Genomic DNA, 20,347 nt, shown 5'->3' with positions numbered 1-20,347 from the left:
GCGTAGAAAAGGAGGCGAAGGGGAAACGGGTAGGAGAGATGATAGAGGAAATAGCGTGGACAGATTCCATTTGTGCTCGGCAGAACCTTCGTATTTTAAGTAGGAACTTTACATCGTTTCTTGTCAAAATGTTGCCTACATTCGATGTCCTTGATTGATCTTAAGTTTTTTTTAACATTTCTCATGCTTTGAAAACGAAAATTCTTATTCAGAGTCCCGTATATGAATTCAAAAAAAAAGAGGAAAAAATTGTTGAAGTAAATGCAATTAAAAATATTTTGTATTATTCCATGGAAAAACAACATATGGATATCGTTTTCTTGTGTATAGATAATCAGCGAAATAATTTCTACTCCTGGTAAATTCATACGCGTCGTATATATACGTAAATGAACAAGAACCCGAGACGCGCTGGCAAACGACGCATCTATTCGGTCATACGAAGTAGCAAATAAATGGCATATTCATTGGTGTGAGTGCAATCATGTTTGCATCGCTCAGACTTTGGGGTGGGGATGGACATGTCGAGCTAGGAGGATCAGCAGGTCCGCAGTGGGGGAAATAGCGTGGACAGGTTGCGTTCGTGCTAAGAAGCCAAGTCTCGTCGCCTCGCATTCCAAGACGCGGATTCCGGAGCGGTTTTCTTTTAAGAAGGAGTAAGAGGAAGAGAGAACGAGCGAGCGAGAGAGGAAAGGAGACAAAAGGAGAAAGAGAATGAAAGAGAAGTGGAACGCTTACGGTACCGATTTTCCAGTAAGCATTCGAGTCTGTCGTTCTTTTTTCGTGAGTAGACCAGGATAGTTGGTGAGGGCGCTTTTTCTACTTCGATCAGCGCCGCGTACAAGTACACGAACTGTAAGGGTACAACGTTCGTTGCACCTACAGCTGCTTATCGACTGGATCACGATCCCACTTAGCGTACGTCCTTGAATCATGTAACGCTTTTACTCCTCGACTTTTCGCCTCGTTACCCATCCTTCAAAAACGTCTTTTAGTTTACAGTTGAAAAAATCGTGCAACCATATTTTTTTTAATTCATCCGGTTAACATGGACTCTGAGTTTCTAGACTACGAAAAAGGTTTTTATACTTTTTTGTTTTAAAGTTTTTAAAAAGTTAGTGTAAATGATGTGAATAATTTGTTTAAAAATGACAATGAACTGACGAGTAGCAACTTACTTTTGTTGTATCAAATATTTTTCATTTGAATTGTTGGTGAAAACGGTACATCGGTTCGCAAAAGGATTGTGGTTTGTGCGTTCCTACTAAAGCCATTGTTATATATCTATATACAATTCAATATAGTACAATATACTAGAACTTTTGATAAAAATTTAATAATCGGAAATGTTCTATATAGTCTTTCTATTGATACTTTGAATGTATGAATTATTTCTTAAGAGATAATCCTTAGAAAGAATAATGATTCAGAGATAAGAAAAAATATGTCTTATTTGCTATTGTGTCGACAATTTTAACGCGCATTTGACTCGAGAGTCGTAGAAGATACAGTGAAAGTGCATAGACGAGTCAGAACCTGTGAGAGAAAGGAATAATTATAGCTTATGACATACTGTTGCAATGGATGATCCTTCATGTACTGAATAACGTATTTTACATATACATATCTATATATTTTTATTCCATATTAATAATTATATATTAAATAGTCACGCAAATGCGATATATTTACAAAATATTATGTATATTTGACTTCTAATATTATCCTAACGTTTCATATTTTCTCGTCCGTTGTAGTAAAATGAGAAAAAAGAACGGTTCAACTAATTTTACTTGTTATTAACGAATAATGAAAGTTTTTGGGAGCAATGATGTTTAAAATTTCCAAAAAAAGAAATGCATACAGGATCATGAATTTGCATTGACAGGTCAACAGTCGCGCCATCTTGAAATCGCACGGCCAATCGAAAGATCGGATAAGTAACACGTGGTCCTCGAAGTACGCGCCGACTGTAGTTTACGAACGGTAAACGAAACGCGAGGGACACTCCGTTGGTCTCCCTCGCTCCTGCGTTCTCTCTCGAGTTCCCTTAGTTTATAAATAAACGACGTGCTCGATGGACTCACCTGGCACGTTCCGCTTTCAACCGTGACACTTATCTTAACGTTTCTTCGCTGGAAGACACGTGTGGATCGTTATTCTTCGACCATTTACGGAGCATCATCGCGAGACGTATCCCTAACGATATACTCTACTGGATCGACGAAGTAAGAACGATGAATCGTTTGGTCTAGTTTGTTAAGTTTGGTGCATTCGTCGAGAAGCGTGAAAATTCACAGCGACCTACTACAATGTTTCCTCGAATACTTGCTGCAAGGACTTTCACCCGAGCGGATTGAACGTAGCAGGATTTTGGCGCCAACTGTTTGTAATAATGGTGACCTCGACTGTCCGAATGGAAAATAACCGTCGAATGCGACAAACAGACGATCCAATAATAACCTGACGACTATTTGTTTTGAACCATTAACGTTTCGACACAGTTTCGTGAAAATTTTAGCGATAATTTGGAATAGAACTGAATCATATATTACGAAAGGGATGGGGGTTACTTCATAGGTAGCCATGTTTCCGCTACGATGTTCGCATTTTGTGCGTGTGTAGATAAAACTAAGAACATGCGTAGTTTGAAAGTAGCGTAGAAAGAGACTGAAAATAGCAACTCGTTAAACGAAAATTTCTGTGTTTAGGTAGTCACAAGTTGAGGGAAGTCCGCCGGAAAGTGTCATCTGACGATCGATGCTGAACATTGAATCGACCTACCGAGGAAAAGTAAGAAAGCAATCTAGATAATTGGTGAGATTCAGATCGCAAGAAGTACTAGCAACTTGTTGACGGTATCGGGTGGTTGTTATCTCACCGGATAGTTGTGAAGTATGTCGTTATACGTAACATACAAAACATGGTTACCCAACCCGCTATGTAACGCGTTTCCGTGATATGCGTTTACGCGAGTGTCAATTATTTTCTAGTTATTGGTGAATTTGACTTCTTTCTTTTTTCTTTTTTTTTTTTTTCTTTTTTTTGGAAAACGATGCGTCGTGCACCTAGTTAATCGAGTATAATGTCGGTACGGTGAATGGAAAGTTAACAGATCACGCGACAGTGATGCAGTGCCGTAGTGTCAGTGCAAAGTGCCACGTGCCCATTGCTTGGATTACTTGAAGATGTCGTTGTCCGGTGGATACTATGACGACAGGAATCCTCTGCTCAAGGGCACCTTATCGAGGTGAGTCTATGTGATTCTCTTTCAAACCTTATCCTACTTTTATCTGACTTTCGTAATTTACGTAGTCGCGTTAAAGATCAGTTTACCCAACTATGTACGTATTTGGATCGCGTTGCTTCGTAGAACAAGTACACAACGACTATAAACAATTCGTGTCTCGCTTGAACGTTGATAATGACCGGAGAAAAGTGTGACATGAAAGATTCATTTTATTCGATTACTCGACCAGAGGCTGATCTCCTTGGTGTCTAACCGGTCTGCTGGTTCGCTTCTGTTTTTAAATACGTTGGCCTCTGTTCGACCGACTGTCTCCGATCGTGTAGCCTGCGTTGCTACAGTTGAATCATATACATATAATTCGTTCCTCTAAAATCAAAAATATCAGCGATTTGACAATATTTTTAGTCTTTCAAATATTAAACATTTCACATATTTTTCAAAATTCATAAATAACGATCAAACGATAATATTATCGACTGAAAAAGTATTGTCTATGCTCTATATGATACAAAGTTCGTTGAACACGAAACTAGAAAGGGTACTATGTCGACCGAGGCGTATTGCTTACGCACTCATCGCGCGAAATGCAGTGTCAGCGTTTAGCTTACTCTTACCAACATCAATTTAACATTCAACAGCAATTTGCTCGATTAATTCATCGTAATTCGTAATGTCTCCTCGGATACAATCGACGGTACAGTGTGAGAAATATCGGTGAGGACGATCGTCAGAATCGACTTCTCTCTGTTTCTCTCGCGAATTTCCGTCGCGAATTCACTTTTACGTTAAAAACCGATCGAACGATTTTCCCAAGGCGTGTGCGTGCAAGTGTACCGTTTAACACATTCAATGCATGTTGATCGCGCTAATTTGTTTTTTGTTGTGGCATGCATGCGGTTAGACGGTCGTGATACTGGCAGCGTCGCGAAGTGTAGCGTTTGTGGACGCAAATTACACTTGGTTAATTGCGAGGTTTTTGCTATCAACATACGAAATATATACGTTGTTCGGCCACGCTCTTTCTCCGCTTTGAATGATTTTGCTTTCATATCAGAGAACATCAGTTATTTTTAACTATATTATAAATACTAATATTTTTATAATTATTAACATTAGAACTATCCAACCAATCAAAATGACTGGTATCAGATGTTTCGTTTGTTGAAACAAAGATGCAACCGTTTTTGGTAATATTAATGTTTATTTTTACCGAGACAGGAACCTGGTTATATTATGTCCTTATTTATTTACTTGATATTTTATCAATTAACTGAAATCTTACTGTATATATATCCATCTATTTTTGACTTAAGGTTCCAGTGGTACCCAATGATACAAACGATCTGAGTTAAGAAACCCAATAGTCGTTAAAATTGGAAACTGATGTCCTCTACCACAAACGAGACATTGAAATTATTTAAAACTTCAGGGTATTTTCCTCAAGGTTAGGTTGCCATAAACACATTATAAGAAAGCAATAACAATAAAGATTTGACGATTCCTACATGTACTTCGGTTTATTGCTAGATGTAGGCTTCGACTACAGATTATCCTGCATCCGGTAGCAACACTAGCAAATGAAACGGTTTGGCTAATAGTGGAAGGAATCATACTGGGTACCAGGCAGAGTCGTAAATGCTAATTGCATGGACGAGCACAAACGAATTTAGGGAGGCTTTTAGAGGGCTTATGATAAAAGAATACGGAGATAATTGAAGGCGTACAAATCATCCAGATGTAAGCATTTGTTGATTGACAATGACATAAAAATTAGTTAGGAATCTCAATTTTCGCATCGGCTGCGAATAAGGCCGATTAAGCGAGGTAAAACGTTTTTCTTCGTTTTTCTTCGTTTCGACCTAAAAAAATATAGTCGCCCCATCAAATCGACTGAATTCGTTGTTTGACATTATCCTATATGCGTGTATTTCTTTACGGTTGCTTGGTTCGAAAAATGTGAATAACGAGGATACAGAAATCTCGAAACGCGACGGTTCTAAGCATAACCATGAGAGAGAGAGAGAGAGAGAGAGAGAGAGAGCGAAGCGGAATCGAATAAACGCGCAACAAGTACGGCGTGATTAGAATAGCGTTCTTGACCCCACTTGCAACAACGAATTTCGACGGAATTGCGAATCGATTAAAGAGCACTGAATTTTGATCGGAACATATTTCGTAATTGGGACTGCGCGAATGTAGGACAAGGTCATCCATGCAAAAATGATCGTGCTTCTCTGTGCCGCCGTATTTCCGCCTTTTCAAGCACCAGACGAGGTTGCACGAAATGGACGAACAAATCGTATACCTTCTTGTTCGTATATTCTCGATGCTTATTACTTGTACGTTACAAAGTACGAAACGATAACGACAATTTCGTGGCATTTACATAGATTCGAGAATAGGAAATCTCGTGGCACCCGACAGAAAGTCGGCGAAGGTAGATGACGTCATCGATAGCATCGAATGAGACTAATCGTTCCATAACGATTCTCGAATTTATCTCAGGAAATTGATGGTTGATAAGAAAAACAACAGAAGAGTGGAAAAACGTTGTTGACGAATTTACTGAAATTTCTGGTGAACTTGCGACACGCGGTGATAAGGAACGCGTTAACGCGACAATTTCCTCGGGACCAAAATATCCGGCGACCTCGTTAAATCGTGTCGATTCGTTAGAGAAGTTTCTTTCCGCGTCTTCCTCTCACAGACGTGTATTGTACGGCTCGTAAGTAAATTTCAACGCGCGGAGAATGCTGCCACTGCGTAGGTATACACGCTGCTACGGTTAGTTGGATACTCGTGCCTCGTGCTATCGTATTATCGATGATACTCGGTTGGCCCGGGGCGCGTAACTCGGTAATGGTCCTCGGTGGTGAAATTAAAGCCGGCTCGAGTATACTCTCTCCAACACAACTAACGAGCTTTCGCGGCCGCGTTTGTTTCGATGATTTGGCGCGCGCGTGGCACGCGAAGGGTTGCGCGAGCGCGCGTCTATATGCGTGACTAACGGAGCGAGAGAGGAGGCTTCCGGTCGAAAAGGACAGCGTAGAGCGAGAGACAGGGTAGAGAAAGAGGGACGCGTGACACTGCGCTTCTGGATGGCACCGCCCTTTTGTGTTCTCGCTATCTCACGCCAGCCATAGAGTTCCGGGAAAAAGGATACGGCTTTTCGCGACGCTCGTTCGACATCGTTTAATTTTCCTGGCCGATGAAAATAAATTGGTTTAGCGTAATCGAATTAATTGCCACGGCGCGTTTAGTCGCGTGCCTCTCGGCAACAGCTGTGGTACTTACCGCGTATGACACTGCGAACGGTTTCAACTGCGATGACCGTTGTGTTGACAGTGTCGGTGTTGATGTCAAACGCGTGGAACGACCGGGTCGAGTACAAATAATATAAGAAGAGAGCACGGGGGAGAAGGGTAAAGAGGAAAGGTGATATTAGGCAAGGAAAGGACAGAACGTAACGGTGTCTTTTTATTTTTATTATTGGGGTTAGAGGACGTCGGAAAGTCGCGCAAGCGGGCCTCCCGGGCTTTCGTTCCCGCGAATGTCGATAGACTCGAAGTAATCGCGTTGATAAGTATAATTAATTAGCACGCTGATAACCCGATACTTTGATCGAGAGAAAAGAAGATCGCACGATATCATGCGTATTCTAACAATTTTCGTTCGACCATTCATATTTTGATGACTCTCCGTTGCTATTTTTAAGCGCAGGGTGAATCATTTCTGTACTCTCTCTAAAAATAGTCGAACGCTTCGAGCGGTACAAAAATGTCTGTCACTCGAACATCGAGCCTTGTTACCCTGAAACGTAAAACAAAAGCTACGATTCTATATGTGGAATCTATGATGCTATGCGGAGGCTCGAACAATTACTCGTCCTTTAGCAAAAGTTATTACGTTACCAATTTGTGTCGCGTTGCAAACACGTGTCGTATATTAGACGCGTGATGTTCGCGAAGTACATAACAAGGTGAAAGGGAAGGGAGAGACCGATGGGGTAGGAAGACGACCGATGGCGCCGTATTTCTTTTCTCATTATCTTAACCACAGGGTACCTATGGTATGCAACGTTCTTGATACAGTAACCTGTTTTTCCCCTTACCTCTTATTCTTCGTTTAATAAATTCCCTTTACAAAAAACTGCGGCGATATGATTCGTTAAGACGTACTTGTGTCTCGAAAATTATCGTATTTCGTTCGGAACGTTGATTTCGAAAATTGCACACCTTTTAAAAATATCAGTCGTTTCGTTAAATCTAAAAAGTGCCGATCGATGAGAAACGTTTCGCGCATAATCTTATCTCGAAAATCACACTTTCGAGGTAATACTTTACTCGATCGAAAATCTATTAATTCCGATTGTCGTAAATATTTAATATGTACAAAGTCGACAGAACTCGAGCAAACTGTACGTGCGAAAAGGAGACATTTTTTTTAGTTCTCATAGACAGGCACGACGACGACCGGAGGAAACGAGAGCTTGGCCATCCTTGATAATTCGTCGAAGAGAAAGGCCGTAGAAGCGCTTTCGCCAACTGTTTAGTCGAAGTTGGCTCCACGTTGTAATGGGCCAAAGAACACGGCGATACTCTCTTTTAAAAATAGAGAGTCTCGTCTTCGGATAGAACTCGTCTCGATCCTTCGACTTTGGCCGCACGATAACGGTTGATAATGAAAGCACGATAACGACATTGTTGATAATCCAGCGAGTAAAAGTCGGTAGGGAAAATCTATAACGATTTGCCGGCCTGTTTTTCTTTTGCTCGTTTCCAAGCGGTTCGCGAATGTAACGAATACGCGACACGCGTTACATTTGCCTCGAATATACGATCCAATCAATGCTAATAGCTTTGTATAATTAATGGAAATGGTTCTGTGTATCATCGTTATGAGTAGTTAATGTGTGCTAGTTCGTGTCGTATAATTGAATTTTAAATACGCGACGCGCGCAGTTCCATCAGGAGAAATACGCGCGCAACACGAGAACAAATGTTTCAACGTTTAAATCGTCGGAGAGCAATCGCGTTATAAAAAGAAAGAAAAAAGGAAAGAAAAAAACGGAAGCAACTCTATCTTCATGAACTTTCGGTAAATTCAGAGAAGATCGCGGCGCGTTTATTTTCACTTTTGCTGACGCAACGAGCGCCGCTGGCTTAATCGTATTTATACCAACTTTAGTTACAATGCGAGGCTCGAAAAGATAGAAGCATAGATATCCGTACAAACGATTTTGTTCGTACGAAATTTTTTCACCCTTCCGACGAAAAGGAGAATTGCTCGGTACGCCAACGTCCACGCAACTATCGCGATTGTCAGGGAATTTCCTCACCGATCTGTTCTTGTCGTTTTCCTTCGCGTGTATACGAGGGCAGCCTTGGTGTTTACCCACGGTACCGTGAACAGCGCCGTTTTCGAGGCAAAATCATTCGTACGCCAGAAAGCAACCGTTGCTCGATACAAGCGATATTCCTATCAACATTTTCGACAAAATGAGCCGAACGTTTATTAAGCAACCGAACCAATTGCGTATATATGCGTTTCTCTGTAATCATCAACGGAAAAAATTTTGCGACTATGTGCGAGCAATTGAATAAGTCCGTTGACTATGCTCGATTCTCGATTCTTCTGCAGCGTCTGTCTTTATCCCTATTCCATCTAGCGGGCCAGAAGCGAGACACGGTCGTGAAAAGTCAGGCAACTTCAAAAGTTGTTTATATTACCTCTCTCTGGTCGTTGACTATCGGCCGACCGCTCGACCGATTTACTACGCAGAAAGCATTGCTGCTTATTCTCGGACATTCTAACGGCCGCTGGCTTTCAGGTAGAAGAAGCTATGCACTCTAACACTTTCACCGACAGATTTCTAACGCGACGGTTGCGCCTCAGACACGTTCATATTGACCACCGTACGTCCAAAATAACGCTGAAAATTCGCTTAACGTGAAAAAGGGAAAAGAACCGCCTCCATACGATAAAGAATATCGTCGTTCTAGATATTAAATCATCCTGCGCGTTACGCCGGATATTAGATCATAAATTTCAATAAAAGATCAGGCATCAGTTGCAATATGTCCAATATGTCCACTTCGATAGAATCGATGCCGCTGTTGTAATTCTTTCGCTAGCTTCGGTATCGTTTAATCGTTCGATAAAACGGAAGGTTGACAAAGAAATTATTCTCGCGTTTGGTGAGCATCGAACGAGCGCCAGTTGGCTCGGTTTCGTTCGCGGTGAAAGTTTGAGTGTCGAGGTGCATGGCCTCGTTCTCTGGTCTGTTATCGACGCGATGTGAACGCCCCCTAATACAAGACAGTAGCATTGCGCTTCGCCGCGACTGCACTGGAGCACCGCTCTATGTCTGGCAGATACAACGAAGGCGAAGGAAGGGAACACAGGAAGGGGAAAATACGAGTTAGTCTTACCTCGATAGACACGCGCACAGATATACCTCCTAGCCTGTCAGGATTTGCGGTAACAATTCCCTGGTGTTTTAATACTCCGCCAACTATCGTCCAACATCTTTATCACCGAAGAAAATTCTTCTCCCCCTTTTCTCTGGCCATTTTTTCTCTTCAGTGGCAAACAGATTCTGAAGTTTGAATATCGTTTCAATCAAAACGATACGATAGAATGGTTGAAAAGGTGAAACGTCGATTCTTCTGCGTTTAACATTTCCTTTCACGGTATATATACGAGGAGACAAAGTTATTATGCCTGAATGAATTCTTAAGGGAAGTTTGAAAAATAAACGATATACCCTGAATGGACCGTTGACGAGAAGGCTGGCGTCTGAGCAGGAGGGAGTTGAAAAAGCTCTCGAGTTAGATCTCATCAGTCTGTTTCTTCTGCCGTGAGAAAATCCTCCGAGTTGTTCTATAATGGCGTTCTCGCCAGTGAAAATATCAGGCCCTATCAGCTATACGTCGTGTATGATTGATCCACCGACGAACGACGCGAAAGGACGTTCGTAAAGGTTAGCCGGGATTGACGGCCGTTCAACGGTGTATTCATAATTTTCTGCTATTCGCGAGCCGAATATGTTACGATTCGCTGCTTTTATAGATATCAGCCTGGGTGAAACGAGACGCGTGTTACTACAAACGAATTTTTAAACGCTAGCTTTGCCGAAGTGTGTCAATTCCCGTCGACTTTTTCCTCCATTTTTCCTCGAGCTTTGCCTTTAGGGCCACTTTTAAGGTGTAACTGTTTCTTCCCTCTTTGCAAGTTTAAGTAGTGGAAGTGCCTTCCGTGCGCCGTTAGAACGAGCCATCTGTTCTTACAGCTTTTAAGTTGATAATAAATGCAGCGTTATGTCGGTCGTTGTACATATACAGGTACATGTACGAGATAACGACGCATACAAATTTTAAATCTAGTTATATACATGGATAGTCATTGTTTAATAAAGAACGAAGAAAACGCGATGATTTTTAACGGAGAACGCTTTAGAATCTTACTGTTACCTTTAGTCGAGGTGAATGGGTCTCTCGCATGTCAAGAGGTAATCGAGGATGGCGGAATGAAATCTTTACAGCTTTTCGGCTGAGAAAAAGAATCGATTATCCATCGATCGGCGGAACGATCGACTCGCTGTAATCGAATGGAGAACGGACGAATGAAACCGGGCATTAGTGATAAGTTGGTAAAAAAAGTGGACGGTTATTAGAGCACGTTATCTGGGTCTGGTCTTCGTAATATTATTATTTCTCCCTTCTGCGTAATTCTTTGTGCACTCAGCCGGCCGCATTATAGTTTCTTACCCAATGGCTTCGTCGTGATTACGCCATTATAATCGTGCCTCTCCGACAACTGCTTCTTCACCGTGCAATTAGCGGCCGAATCTCTAAATGTAATCGTGTAGCTGCATGAAATCCGCGCAATTTCACGATTCACCGATAGACGACACGTTTAGATTGCTACCCAACGATTCTACCTGCCGGTAATTTGTTTCTCTTAAATAACGGTAGGACGCAATTACCGAGGTTTGGTTGAACGCCCTTCGAGAACGTCGTTTGGGGGAGCGAAGAATAGAAAAGATAGAAATCAAGGAGGAAGAATGACTAGGAAAATGTAGGGGGACGAAGGTATGGAAGAATTCTTCTCGGGAAAAAGAGCGCGTTAGAGAAGTTTTGGTTCTAGTTTGTTTTTCAATTTGAAATTGATTATAGAAATTTTTGGTTACGAGACGACCTGGTTGAAAGTTGAAAAATGTCTTTTCTTTTATACAGATTTTCTTATATTTATAAAATAGAGAGAAATTTCAGGTTTCAAATAAAACGTCCTATCGAGGTGTTTGACATCGAAGAGTACTAAAGTTTATAATTATTTTCTTTTGCGTCATTCTTATTTATTTTCGGATAGCTATTGGAAATGTCCGGTGCACAGAAGCATGTGAAACAGAGTCACCGCGTTAGGCGTTACAGTTTCGCGCGGTAAAAATGTCGAGGCTCTCGTGTTCTTCGCGTTTCAGTGACGTCAGGATCGCGTAGAAAAGTTCCGTTAGGTCTCTCCCGCCCCTGAAGAGTTGCGGGAATCATCCGGTTTGAGCAACGTGGCTCTGACTTCTCGTCCACGGTTTCCAGTCTCTCTTGCGCTAGTCGGTTCACCTGCTTTTCAACAACCTACCAACACCCGTCTTTCGTTTATTTGTCTCTCGTTATCGGTCTCGTTACCCAAGATACGTTTCACATAGACACGTATACAGGCTATCACGAGCAAAAAGTCCTTGGATTGGCGGTCGAAGATCCGGGTCAAGTACGGGAAACGTTACTTTTGTTGCTCCTGTCGGCACGTTTCGCGCATTCCATTGCATAATGTCGTTGGAATTCATTGCCGTTCAAAACGGAGAATAAAATTATCTCTGACGCGTTGTGATTTAGGAATCACGATGGAACCGTACGCTTCACATCGACCCGATAGCGACAAATTTTTGTTTATCAGTTCGATGTTATCGCGTCGATCGACCAGCTTTTTTATCGGCGCGACATTATTTTTGACTAGAAATCGACGATTTTCATCGACTCGTTTAACGATCCTCTCATGCTACTTGCTCACGGATCGATATAACAAACTAGACTCGACCGTCTCACGACTCGTGAATATTTTCATTTCCTGTTCGTTCACCGACCGTCTAAACGCGTTGTAGGTATTACACCTTGGTCGCAAAGAGGCGCGGCATTACCCTCATTTACATCTGTCGAGCGGTACCTACCTTTGGGGGACCCTGGCCGAATTTCGTTTGCATACAAGACGGGTTCCTTTGTCAAAGAAAATACGACTGTTAACTCGCGACATATTCCACTCTATTTCGAGTTCTTTCAACGAGTTTGCCGAAGACGCTCATTTCGAGAAGTTTACAACAGGCACGAGGAAATACAAAAACGTGGTAGCATAAATCAGCTTCGTGTAGACGTTCGGTTGGGGAAGGCCGAGGCGAGGGCGAACAAGGGGATGAGCAAGAGGGGGAAGGATGAGTAGGAGACGAAACAATCGAGAACGAGAGAAAGAAAGGCGAGGAGCAAAGGAGACGGAAAGCGAAGGACGTGATTTGATAACACGGCATCGATCCAAGTTCTCAGGATGCTTCCACCCTTCTCTTTATTCTCTTCGTCTCGATTCTCCTCGCACCCTTTCCGTTTCACGCCTTCTCCCTTTGCCTTTGGTCCCCTCGGCCCGTTTCGTCGTTTCTGCGAGTCTCGCACTGCAACCAGCTGAAGTGCGAATACCGTCCACGTTGTCCGTTCCGCTCGATCTACAGGATCATCGGTAGGCTGTTCCTATCTTGGAACGAGAATGCCCAATAAATTCCTGGTCGTTGGGCTATTTCAGACGCGTCGCCTGCACGAAAATATTTGAAGCCCGTAATGGGCTACCATAGTCGTTTCGTACCCGTTACGACTTTTACCGTCCCTCTCCTTCCGTTCTCGGGTCGAGAACTTCTTTGTCCGGAAGTAACGCAAAATCCCTTTAACTCCGAGTATAGAACGCTTTATGGTATACCATACCATTGAAAAGACCTTTCGCTGCAAGTTTATCGTTTCTTCTTAATCTCGTCTCTCGTCTGTCGTGACATGGAAACGTTAATCTTTTGAGAATCTAATTTTAATCAAATATTACTTAAACCTACGTCGCACTTTACGTATTTAATAATATTTTGTTCCTCTTTCGCGATTCCGTTTTCGATTACAAATCTAATCTCGACTCCTCGTACGCGCTTTCCTCGGTATTAAACTTTCAGACTTTTGATAATTTTAGCGACCAGTGGAAAGATCGAAGTAATGGAACGAAGACTATTCGGACGAAGTAATTGAAGGTATCTAATCTGCACGGTCATTTGCGAGCGTGCTTTGTTTACGTTGCTTAGGCGAGTGAAAGTTTCCGTCAGGTAACGGGTAAGGCGGTTTTGCGCGTGCAAGTACGCTCTAACGTGTACGTTTCGAAGCAGTCTCTGCGCTCTGAAACTCTTCACGGATGTTCTTCTCTCTCTCTCTCCTTTCCGAGGTTTCCTACTTTGGGTCGGCTGAGAGCCTCTCTCCGCTCCAAAAGACCGAGCAAGCGATCGCAGACGGTGACGCAGTAACGCGAATGATAAAGCAATTAAGAGAAAATCGGTTTATCGTAAATTACGGCCGTGTTATTAAATTATCAGCATTCGGGGCAAGTCGCGTTACGAGCGGAATACGAATGTAACACCAGGCGAGACTGCCTTCAAGGCGACAAGTGGTCTGGCCAATGAACCAACCGCTCGACCAACTCCTCTGCGTTAAACTATCCGACGATTGTTTCGATTCACCTGGACTCCACGATCAAACGTACCGTCGATTCGACCAGCGATGTCCCATGAGGTAAAATCAGGTTATTCGTTTCAAAAGAATATTTCATTCAAGTTAAGTAATATGCCTTTGTTTATGAACAATTTTTAAGTAGTCTGCGCTTGAAGATAAACTAACTTATTATTGTTGGTTGTGATAAACAGTAATATATATGCTATACACTGACACATAATTTTACGACTATAATTTTCTACAAGCATGTAACTTTTGCTTATCAAACGGTAATCAGTTTGTTTCTTATTAGCTAATGTTAATATTCTCAATTGTAATTATCATAAGTACGTGTATATAGCGTATGTAGATATATTAGTTCTTATACGTGCAATACCTTCTCGTTGACTGAAGTCATCGTAAAGTTATTCGAATCGTTTGCCTGATTTTCATATCTCTTCTCCCTAAAATATACAAGTTGTATAAAAATTAACGATGTTACATAACATACAATGTTCTGTGCACGGTTCAGAATTGAATTTTAAGATGTTGAAACACAGGTGATTCAAATGACGCTAGCTTGCTACGCCTGATCGTGTCGAACTCGTGTTTGACCTTTGATACCATCGCATTCTTCTATCCCGAGTAGTATACCACCACTGTTTGTCGAGAATATTTCAAATTGAAATTGCCAGAGAAGAAAATGTTTTGTTGTTTTCGATTTCCATGATTGCTGTATCATAAATGTTTTTATTGAAGTATTTCTCGCAAGTTTCCAAGCCTCGTAACTGTAACAATTTTATCGTTGAAAACGTTTGATAAAAACAAGAACAGAACGATTACGATACCATGTTATATTTACTGGATAAAACGAATTGGGTGGATGAAACCTTATCAATTAATCCGGTTTCTTTTTCGAATCAGAAACGATATTTGTCCTAAACTTGGTATTCGAGTATTCGACGAAGTATTTGGCTAATAGTAGATCTCGCGGAATATATTCATCGTCCGTCTAATTGAGATTTCTGTTCGTATTTGCCAGACTTTTGCGATCGATAGAATTCGATATCGGCGGTTCGATAAAAAAGCACCAATTTATATTTGGACAACGATCTTGCGAGTGTGCGTTTTCGCGCGTGAAAGCGCTATAATTTGTTTTCCCAGTAATACCGACCTTCGGCTGTTTATAATTCCGCCGTAAACCTTCACCCTCGTTGCAGGCTATCGCAGAGGAGAGCTACTTGTATTTCGTCTCTCTTAACTCTTCTTTTTCGAATCTGCTTATAGCCGTCCATTTTCCCGAGAACCGAGCCTGCGTTCGCTAAACGATCCGTGGCACGAACGTTCCTGTCTATCGTTGTTCGCTTAATTTATCGTTTCAATTTCCAATGCAGATGCGACGAAAAGAAAGAAAAGTAGTAAAAATCGAAGCAGATGTTTCCAGTCGGATAGAACGTAAATTTTTTTCCTACAGAGTTTCCACGTCTCGCTGTCGTAGTCGGCTGTTTGCTCGAGATTGCATCATCAGTATCAATTTTGCGTGGTCTCCCTGTGCGGAGCAACGTGATTCGTGTTTTGCACGAGGTCAGTTACCAGCTGTCGGTAAATTCTCGGGTAAACAAACGAGAAAGGACCGTCGAACGTTAAAAGTAGCTGCGCGAGTTTTCGTTTCGTTCGGTCGGTCGTTCGAGGCATCGTTTCGCGCTCAACCTTGGCTCCCTCATTTAGGTTCAGAGCCAACGATCGCTGCTCGCTTCTATACTGTTTTCTTTGCTCGTTCTGCTTGATTATGACCTTCTCGTCCTATTCCACGCTTCTCTTCCTTCTCTTTCTCCTCTTTTCCTCCATTAACTTGCTAATTAACTGTCGGGGGTTGTATAATTAAACGTTGACGCCGCACGCACTACATAATCGCGCTATCTATCTCGGAAAGGACCACCGTGCTAGACAGAGTGCAACGCGAAAGAGAAAAGCAGAGAAAGAGAAACCGTAAAGAAGCTCGTGCGATGCTCTTATTATTAAAAGCTCGTAACCATGGTTGGGGGGCGAATACATTTCGTTCGGTACGTTTTCGTTCGGACGAGCGTTTTGTTTCGAACTCTTCGATTGCTTCGTGGAAGCGGTGCACGTGGTGGCTGGAAAGTTACTCGAACGTGATTTTCGGAAGGCACGTAAATAACACGCATACCGGCAAAGGATGCAAAGGTCCCGGCCATGACAGATTGACGAATCGATTTCTCCGCGGCAGAGTCGCTTTACCCAGCGTTCGGTCGTCTCCTCCTTCAACTCCTTTCTCTTTCGCGCGAACGCCAAGAAAGAGGAAAAAATCTGACATAGAGCACGATCTTGTTTTTCTCTTCTCTCGCGTGCTCGAAAGAAAGAAAGAAAGAAACGATCCTTTCTTGTTGCCTCTGATGACCCTCTTTCTTCTGACTTCTTGGACGCCTTGATACGCAAAAGTTGCGTGCGTGTACGCGCCCGATATATATTTAGCGCGTACGGCATTTCTCGACCCACATACTCGTCGCAAGGCAGAATGTCTCGTATACGTGGGGTCATCCCACTGTCTTTTCCCACGACAAAGACATTGCTTCTTTTTTCCTCTTCATCCTCCTCATTCTCCATCTGTCATCTTCGACGTATCGATGTCTCGGGACACAATCACGTCGCAACCTCTCGTTACTTGATTTTTAACAGCCTATCGTTGATCTCTTCTTTTCCCTTTTTCTCTTGGAATTTCTTTATTTAACGTCTAAACGTTGCGGCTACCTTCGTTGCTTCAGTGGCTACGCTATACGAGGGAAAACATACGCGCTATATAGGTTTTTTTCAAATCGACAACGATCCGAATGAAAGCGAACTCGTCAGATGTCAAAGATAGCGCTCTTATCAGAATCAACGTTGAATGTTTTCGAGCGTCGACCGATTGGTTCGCGCAGTTGCTCGAATAACGGGGCAACGGATAAAAGCAGCGCGTAGACGCGCAGAATGGCTATCGTTTAAATTTCTAAGAGCATCTCTTCGCGTGGATGCATTCGCGGCCGAAGAATCGTGTTTAACGACACAGACGAGCAACTATGAGTCATTGTCGGTGTGCAAGGGGAGCTCGGATAACCACTACTAAATCAATGGTGCAGTATCGTGGACGACGGTGCATTATCGTTTCGTCCCTTTCTTCTTGATTCATTTTGCGCATCTGTGCGTGACCGTGTTCCCACTGGAAATCGATAAGATCGTTCGAAAGTTCAGCCCTTGCGGTAGATACTCGCCGTTCGTTTCCTTAGCTGCCCTTATCGAAATTCTTGTTGCATCTTTGACGCATCGTGCTGTCGCTATTGTCCATTGCTAAACGAAACGTGAGAGAAAAGAGAAAATAATAATAAGGTAAAAATAGAAGCGTCAGAGAATGCGGATGACGTGAAACGAGCGTGCAAACCGTAAGTGCAACATGCTTCGTAAATTCATGGCCGCGGTTCCGGCCTACGTCCCTCGATGTATGGTAGTTGCTTTAATTGGTTTCCTTCGTGTCTAAAGGGTTATGACGCTGGCGATAAACCAATGTCCACGACCTATCGGCGAATCAAAACGCGCGATGTCAAAGCGATGTAACGATGGAACTACTGCCAGATCGGGCTAGTAAAATTGTAGCAAAGGCAAAGTTTCTCGTTTGGCAAATTCGCGTTTGAGTTCGCTACGCGTCTATTACGGAGCAACGCCCTACACTGTATAGAAATCGCGGATTCTTACGTATTTCTCCCGAGTACTCTTGTTTGTTGAACGTATTAGCAGACCAGTATAAGAGACGTTGGATATACGAATTGAAATAGCGAATCTAATGCTCGTATTAATTCCTTGAACGCGCGATAAAACGATAGAGAATTCAGAATGAACGTGCTAGAAAATAATTGTCTTATTTACATTACAAAAATGATATATTTTGAACTTTCTGTGAGAGATTAACATTTATAACTGCGATGACTTTTTGAACGCACAATTTCTAGTACTATATTTAGTCGTTTATCGGACCAAAATGTTAAAGAGTTATATATGTAGGTAAATTCAAATCCGTTTGAATAGATCTATATGTTTGGTGCCATTTTCATGGCTCACGGGAAACAGGGAAGCCTCGCCAATTTCATTATGACAATGTCACAGTTTTCAGCGGACGAATACCTAAAGCAATTTTATTTTTCGTATTCGATCGAGTCAAAGATCACGGGTCAATGATAACGGCAACTCTCGCTCCAATTTCAACCGTGGAACTAATTTCAAGAGTCGGAGGGAATAATTTTACGTTAAACGAAGTGAGAATATTACCCATTAAACACAGATGAATTGTAGAGTGATTTAATCGTTCGTTTAGTTTACCAAAAGAATTCGTCCTTCGTCGCGTATTGGCTGAATAATTCGAGGTATCGTCGATAAATCGTATTAAATGGAGCGACGGAATCGCGTTAGATCCTGTGGCATTGTTCGGCCGCGTGTTATTGAATCGATAACGTCTGGTTGGCACGCGTGACTGTGGGGTGTGCGCGCGCCAGCCACGCAAATAAATACACCCTATTAATTGTAAATGAAATGTAATATTCGTTGAAACGTCATCGTAATCCCACGTGCCAACGTTTACGCCGTGATCTGTTCGCGTTCCTCGCCATTGTGGTCGGAACTTGATCGACGCTGATCCGATAAAACAGTTCCCGTTAATTGACTCTTCGTGTAGCGTAAGTTACGTCAACGATATATACCGGGTGCTAGGAAAAATGCAGTTCGATGCATGTAGATTCGAAGGTGTTTCGATACCTTCACGATCCAGACAATCGTCCTTGTCAAATTACAAACCCGATAGCGCTAGATTTTTATTAGAGACGTCTGTGCGTTAGCAACTAATTCGCTGTACACGGGAATGATGATAGCAGCGGATAGGAATATCTAGGTAACCACGGTGCAAACTAATCGCTGTAATCTCTGATACCTTGTAACTCAGCGTCAACTGGTTTGCCACGGTCGGTCCATTAATATCGGCGATATCTAGGTTGGCGGAAGGCGGTAGGTGATAGAACGGAAAGTAGACGACGGTGAATTATGGTTTAAATCACTTTGCCGCCTATGAAATTCATTGCAAGCTGTCGCGAGATATATCTAACGATCTTTCGTGAAACCCGATCGCCGATACCGATCGTGAAAGGATGGATGGAAGGGTGAGGGGAGGGGGAAGGGAGAAAGGGATAAAATTACGCGGATTCGAGAATTAATATCCGTGACGTAATGTACCGACTGATTTAATCGACCGAAATGATCTGGATAATCTTTGCGGAGTGGCTGGCGTGTGATCCGAACGTGTAAATACGGAAGAGGTAGTCGCGAGGCAGATCCTGTAAATCCCGAAGAAATCACGGTTTAGCAGGCGCCACGCGCCCGCCCCTTTGACGAGCTTGCTCCATTAATTTGTCTACGTTACGCGTAGTGGAGTAATATCGATAGTATCTGGATGCACGAGGGAGGTTAGCGGTTAGGGTGGCCCGGAGTAGTGGGAGGGAGTGGACGAGGTGCGGATTCATGGGTTACGCTGCTCGGGTTCTGACGTCACGTCGCTTGTACGCAAGTTTACTACTACCAGCACCTATCCTGTTGGTGTTACTACTCCTACTATGGTACTCGCTACACTACTACTACTACTACTACTACTCCACTACTACTGCTACTAATACTATTGCTACTACTACTACTTTCGCTGCCGCTACTATCGAACGTAGACAGCGTCAGACGGAGGCTGTACTTGTGACACCAATACTTATATCCTTTGGCGCACCATCTATCTGCGTATGTACTCTATGTCTACGTGTATTCGATGTCGCTGTCTCTCAACGTACCTACCGCAGTCGCTATCGTTATGACTGTCAGTGTGTTTGCCTTACTCTCACCATTCTATTGCGAGCACGCTGACTGCACTCTCCACCATCGGATAGTCGCCACTGCCAGCGCTACGGGGACCCACCACGTTCGCGCTTCAGCGTGTACCATGTTGCATTACGGCGGCTGTGTTTACCACCACAAAGTCGTCGACATTCGGTACACGCGTGTACAACGTGGAAAGGACAGAGAAAAACGAATGGACATGGTGGGATCGAAGAGAGAAGGGACAAGGCTGTAAGAAGGAGTGGGAGGGAAAATGAGAGAGAGAAAGAGAAGGTGGAAGTCGTAGCCAAGAGGAATACGCACAGTTGTTCCTTTTTCCGTCTCGTTCTTTCGTTTCTTTCCTCTTCCTCCTTTCGGCTTGATCGTTGCTCTTTCTTCTCGTCCCTCTTTGTCCGTCTCGGGCAAGTGC

At 42.8% G+C, this 20,347-nt stretch overlaps 1 protein-coding gene across 9 annotated transcripts in view; it reads left to right on the top strand.

The window, feature by feature from the left end:
* The window catches only part of LOC126918311 (AF4/FMR2 family member lilli), a 169,130-nt gene that overhangs the window by 1,697 nt on the left and 147,086 nt on the right, over positions 1–20,347 (top strand). For 3 of the 9 annotated variants that reach the window (XM_050726027.1, XM_050726032.1, XM_050726031.1), the window contains exon 2: positions 2,712–3,250. In XM_050726027.1, the coding sequence (XP_050581984.1) occupies positions 3,189–3,250 (62 nt within the window). In that variant the 5' untranslated portion in view covers positions 2,712–3,188. Of the gene's footprint in view, positions 1–557; positions 754–2,023; positions 2,229–2,711; positions 3,251–13,702; positions 14,104–20,347 lie in introns of those variants that run through there. The other 6 variants (XM_050726026.1, XM_050726024.1, XM_050726030.1 and 3 more) reach the window with 5 other exon arrangements.

The sequence above is a fragment of the Bombus affinis genome, chromosome 7 (assembly GCF_024516045.1).
Source record: "Bombus affinis isolate iyBomAffi1 chromosome 7, iyBomAffi1.2, whole genome shotgun sequence".
NCBI classification, from domain to species: domain Eukaryota; kingdom Metazoa; phylum Arthropoda; class Insecta; order Hymenoptera; family Apidae; genus Bombus; species Bombus affinis.
The sequence above is the reverse complement of the archived record's forward strand: the minus strand, read 5'-3'. Positions and strand labels throughout refer to the sequence as shown.